At 38.6% G+C, this 6,000-nt stretch overlaps 1 protein-coding gene across 1 annotated transcript; it reads right to left on the minus strand.

The window, feature by feature from the left end:
* Positions 1-637: 637 nt before the first annotated feature.
* Positions 638-3,698, minus strand: LOC135937441 (uncharacterized). The gene is made up of 5 exons (XM_065480591.1): positions 3,533-3,698; positions 2,883-3,082; positions 2,305-2,826; positions 1,712-2,022; positions 638-1,159 (listed from the first exon to the last, which is right to left on the minus strand). Exons 1-5 carry the CDS (start codon positions 3,696-3,698, stop codon positions 694-696), a joined length of 1,665 nt encoding a protein of 554 aa, XP_065336663.1. The 3' UTR covers positions 638-693.
* Positions 3,699-6,000: the final 2,302 nt, after the last annotated feature.

Below are 6,000 nucleotides of genomic sequence, written 5' to 3' on the forward strand. Positions count from 1 at the left end.
CTGCTCACTAGAGATCTTAACAAGAAACCAATAAGGGAGAGCGCGCAGAGCCCAGCGCAATTTTCAGTCACATATAAACGCCACGTTAAATTGATGCGCGCAGAGACGGTTGGAAACGGTAGAAATGGAGGATTTCCAATTTATGAAAGTAAAATTATCTCTCAGAACAGAAGTTGAATGATATTATAATTAAAATTTAATTTGCATATTAAGAAAAAGAAATAAGAATGTGATAAAATATTAATTTTAGACAAGAGGCTTAAGGTCGCGTAGTTTCTTTAATTACTATATGGTAAAACAATGAAAGAGACTGGTTTTTTACTTAATTAGCAACACTATATTGTAAACTTACACAATACAGCAAAAATTACATTGTGTGTATTTAATATGAATGGTTAAATTTAATTATAACTAACAATTTTTTTTAAATTACTCAATTACGAGCACTTTTGAATAAACTAAATACAGACAGGCACGGAATGCGATATATATTCAAATTTACAAGTGTATTTACATAGGAAAGGAAAATAAACAAGCTCAGTGAAATATTGTTTCTCACCGCACCCACTCATATATATATATATATATATATATATATATATATATATATATATATATATATATATATATAGTGGCAGCAGGCGCTTCACCCGATGGAAAATATGGGCGAGGGTATGTGAGTGAGCAATAGTTTCACCACACTTGTACAGTGAGGTTTGGATGTTTTCTCGCATTAAACGCAAGAATGAATTCGACGATGCTGTCATCTTCGATCCAATCCTGAAATTTTCTCCCAAACACATAATGGAGATCGTACTCCAGGTTGCTCTGTATGCAAATTGTTTCAGAATATTCTTCAAAACACATCCCCAATTTGAAATCAATCAAATTAGGGAGATGCACCGCAGAAACAGCGACCAAGTCCCTCAGAGCTCGCAGAAACTCGTAGTTGATATCTACAACTACTTCTTGCTCGATGCAGTCACAGAAGTTCAAACTTAGACTGGTGAGTTTGCTCAAAATCTTCTTCTCAGCCACCAACGACGTCAGCTTTTGAAGATTTCGAGCACTCATCTCGCTATGATTACAAGAGAGGGAAAACTTCTGCAGATTTGGCGCTGCTAGGATGTTGGTCACTACAAACTCGTCGTTAATAGAGCTGCAACAAGCGGGAAAAGTATTTTCATTTTAATATAAATATTCACGTTGGACGACAGAGTGAAAGAAATTTCTAAAGAAAACCCCCTAAAACTAAATCATCTCGTGGCAGAAAACCTAAAACTACAGATATTTATTGTTAATTGTAATTTTCCTGCTAGTTTCATCATAAGGGCTACTTTTTTAGTGAAAAAAAGACTTTTTAATCAATTAAATTTAATTAATTTCAATTTCAGAAATTCCACAATACTAAAAACAAATTGTTTTAAACTCTATATCATATATGAACACTCAAAAACAAATGTTCGTCTACGTTTGCCTTTTGTTATTTTGGTACTTAATTAAAGCTCGATATTATTTTGAATATAGTAATGAAAAGCTTAACTAAATTAAAATATTATCGTTGATCAATCTCAATCCTAGCTATTATTAAATATTTTCTGCACGCAGCAGGATTCAACGTTTCATATTAAAAACGTAATCCCTGCTGACAGGACCGACGCTCGACACACAAAAGGTATAAAAAGCAAGCAAATTTCCTGCAAAAACTTACTCTGGTGTCCAATCAAGTTCTCGCAGCTGTGCAAATGACTTCAGAGGCTGCCTGTCGTCCGAAATTTTCACACATGTCAACGTCAGCTTCTGCAGGTTTGGGCACGCGTCGAAAATCCTTTGGAATGAAAACTTGAGACTACTGGTACGACCTGATCTGATCATGAGGGTGTGGAGATTGGCTCCATACGCATCCAAAAATGAGTTGAGCGTTGAAGGGAACGGCTGAATGTTCAACGCTAAACTCTCGATTCTTGTGAACCTCAGAATCGAATCGTGTTGGTTTTCTGGCTCAACCTCGACACAATTTGCCTGAAACATATGACGTAGGATCCACTTAAATTTTAAAATCACTTAACATGCGATTATCAGTTTGTTATAAGTTTAAATAAGAGTTCAATTTTTAAATTTAAGACAAAGCTGTCATTATTTCCATGATCGGCATCCTCAAATGAGATGCTCGCGAACCCATTACTCGTTTTCTCGTAATGAAAAAGAAAAATCTAACGAAGGCCATTGATGTGAGGAAATATGAACAGTATATACTTGCTTATATGCTAAATTAAAATTTCATGTGAGCATAAAATCACTTACGTTCAAATGCGTCACGTTGGGAAATTTGGCTGGCAGGTCGATTGTTGTTGGAGCGGTGTACATAACGCGCAGCTCAGACGTCTCTGCTGGAATCGGCAGTTCTTCGAACGTAGAATTGAAATGCAAGATGTCATCGAAATCTCGGACCATGTATAAATTTGGTAGGTGCTGAATCAACAGTTGCGCAAATGAGTGTTTGAAACCACCATACAAGAACACTCTCAGTCGAGAAAAGCTCAATTTCAAGTCCTCGATGTCGGCTTCGATGTCTTCAACGCCAGAAAATTGAAGAAATTCGCACTCTACGTATTGCAATTTTTGCAAATTCTTGCAAATACGCTTCAAGGGAATGTATTCGACCAGCGAAAACCGAATAATCTTCAGGTTTTCCATTCCGAGAATTGCTCTAATCGAATTGTCGTCCAAGAATGAATTTTGAATCCGATCAAATGTCGTGTACTCTGGAAAGCTGAGATCCAGGTGCTCCAAACAAACGGCTTTGGCCGAAATCACCTCCAGAGCCTGCCCACAAATATTGTTTAGGATCCTCAGAAAATATTTAACAAATAAGAAAATACCTTCGTGATGTTTTTGGAGACATTTTCCTGAGAGCACCAGGAAATCAATCCACTCAAATCGATTTTTTTAGTATCCGGGCTGATCAGCTGAGCGTAGGCCTCAATTACCCTATCGATGCGTTTCTGGAAGTGGTGGTCGACATCGCCTTTATGCCGCATTCCCATCAACTGATCCAGCACTTCTTTACGAATGGTAAGAGCTAAAAATGGATATGAGCACAAAATTTATTTTTCCAGCCGATTTAAGTTCTAAAATGCCAACTGATATGAGTGACAACACATATTTCCAAGTTCAATCCTACTGACAATTAAATCCGAAATCAATTCAGCTAATCGCGGTGGACTTTACAGACAGTAAATTATTCTCATTTTCATTATTTGCTCTTCTTCGATTGGCTGAACCGATAATAGTTTTCAGACCACTGAGTTTAATTGGTTTTAATCCAGGATTGAATTTGAAATCGCGATTATTGTTAGTGAAGAGTCGTGCCATTGTAATTCAGTGGATCAAAACAATTTGAATTCTATACCAAAAGGTTAAGTTAAAAATTGAGTATAGAATATTTAGAAAAATTTTATGAAGTGACAAAATGTTTATATTTATAAATATACACATATTTACGGTTGTCATGAAAAATTTCGATACTTACGCAAATTTTCCAATTTAATCGTTCCGTGAGTAAGATCATCGGAGCGAGGGATGCAATCCGCGACATACTTGATAAGAAGCTCTTTCAAGCTCTTAACCTGAATTTCAGTCCTCCTTTTCCTCAACACTTCAAGAAGGGCAGGCACATTCACTTGCACGGCAGCCATTACCTGTAAAATACATTACAATTTTTTTAATTTGTGCGGTCTAAAATTGAGCAAAAGATAAGTAATACTGTCGAAGTGGAGTTATATTGAAAATCGAACAATTAGTTATTGAAAATCCCATCAGCGGACTGTATGGAATACATAGTTTTACATTTTCTTATATATGTGTATGAGTTAATGTCGTGAATGCTCCAGGGGATGGCGAACGTAGGAGCGGCTGGCCAGCGGTAGTGGCCAACATCGGGAGCGGCCGCAGAGGAGGCGGCCAAAACCGGGGGGCGGCGAGTGGTAGTGGCGTGGCCGCAAGCGAAGGCTGCCAGCAGCGGCAATGACGCAATTTGACCAGTTTTTTCCTTGTCAAATTGACTTTTAAAATTTTTAACGAGGCAACCGCCGCAATAATTGGAAGCATCCAGCGTTAGCTGCGAGGACAAGCGTTAGGCGGCGGCGGCCTGCGCAAAGCGGCCGTGGGGCGGATGGACAAATAACAAAAATATAAGATATGCTTTTGTGATGCGAGGGGCGAGAGCTGCTCCTGCTGTGGGGACGCTTCTTGCACACTGAAAAAAAATTTTTTTTTTTGCTTTGCGTCATGCACCCTCATTAAAATTCCCAATTTTCCACTCTTTATTTGGGGCCTGTTTCGTGCAAGTGACTGTACAAAAAGCAGATCGTGTTATTCTTCAAAGTCTGTTTTTCCAACCACTGACTGGCACGTGTTACCAGGGTTCGCAAAAACCCGCTGCATTTGCTTGTGCATCCCTCACCTCAAACTTTCTTAATTTTACGGACGAGCTACTACTCTTTAATGCGGGCTTTTACTTTTTTGAAAAATTTCAAAATATTTAGTGCACAACATATAATATTTATTTTTTGTAGCCAATTTTTTTTAGAAAAGAAACCCTCTAGAGTCGATATAGTGGCGTTGGTTTTTATCTTCGAAAAAGGACTGATTTATTTGAACATACAACACTCTTTGCCTGTCCAAAAATAATTTTTACAAGTAATACAAATTTAAGAGAGCAGCAATGAAACAAACTTTTACTAACAATAAGCACCAAAATTAGAGCAGATTACAAATTAGGGAATATGTTGTGTGTTTTGTCCAAAAAATAACAATAAAAAATGTGCTCAACCGGCAACCGATTTCACCTTTGAACGGCAATTCAGATGGGTTTCATCGTCCGTGAACAGATTTTTAAGATTTTACAGTATTAATTTCAACGATTTAAAGCTTTGGCAGTGGGGTCCAGATGCACGATAAAATTGGTTCGCACTGCGGCAGGTCAAGGATGGCGTCTGTCTGAATGTGGGAAACATAAAGCTCTATTTGGATTGCCGTACGAGTGTCAAGAGTTTGTTTTTACGACCCTAAAGACACGATTAGTTAAGAGTAATGCAAATTATGCGTCACACTTTTGACCAAAACTTGCTTCTTTTCGCGCATTTTTACGTGACCGTTTTTCGCGCCATATTCCAGCGGACGTCGCACGAATCTGGCCCCCGCTGAGCTTTGGAAAAAAATCCTAACATTGAAAATTTTCGGTTTTTGTCGTGGGCAAAGACACGAAAGGAAAAAAATGGACGAATATACAATGCAAACCTATAGCACGTTTTATGTTGTGAGTTGGCGTTCAGATAGTCACGCACAGGAGACTCAGGAGAGACGCAACGTTTGCTGCTGCTCTCGCTTATCGTGAGAATGACGACTGACGCGGAGATATTTCAAGCGAGTCAGAAAGCATTGCTTCACATCTCCACGCAGCACCCTCCTACACCCTCTCTCTTTTCATTCACCAAACGCACGATGCGCTTGGGCAGAGCACAATGCACAAAAGCGGCTTACGAAATTTTCGGGGGAAAAAAGCAACTCACCTTTCAAAAAGTGTCCAACAAAACAACCGTCACCCAGCATTTTTCTAACTTTTCCCGTCTCTCTGCTTCTCAATTATAATCAACGCATTTATTTCTGTTAAAATAAGCAAAAGTACCCAAAAAACGATTTGAATCCAGCCGCGGGTGATGAATAAAAAATCGCTCTCGGCCACACCTCGCTCCCGCTTATAGTTAGAAAAAATCATTTTTGGCGGCGAATGGACAAATAACAAAAATATAGATATGCTTTTGTGATGCGAGGGGCGAGAGCTGCTCCTGCTGTGGGGACACTTCTTGCACACTGAAAAGGTATTTTTTTTTTGCTTTGCGTCATGCACCCTCATTAAAATTCCCAATTTTCCACTCTTTATTTGGGACCTGTTTCGTGCAAGTGACTGTACAAAAAGCAGAACATGTTATTCTTCAA

The sequence above is a fragment of the Cloeon dipterum genome, chromosome 2 (assembly GCF_949628265.1).
Source record: "Cloeon dipterum chromosome 2, ieCloDipt1.1, whole genome shotgun sequence".
In the NCBI taxonomy this organism is placed as follows: Eukaryota; Metazoa; Arthropoda; class Insecta; order Ephemeroptera; family Baetidae; genus Cloeon; species Cloeon dipterum.

Bases quoted from the DNA above. Each gene is read 5' to 3' on its own strand.
- LOC135937441 (XM_065480591.1), bottom strand. From the start codon at position 3,698: ATGGCTGCCGTGCAAGTGAATGTGCCTGCCCTTCTTGAAGTGTTGAGG. The intron at 2,023-2,304 runs GTAAGTGATTTT...CATATGTTTCAG, and splicing joins CCAACGTGACGCATTTGAAC to GCAAATTGTGTCGAGGTTGA. The intron at 1,160-1,711 runs GTAAGTTTTTGC...CGCTTGTTGCAG, and splicing joins GAACTTGATTGGACACCAGA to CTCTATTAACGACGAGTTTG.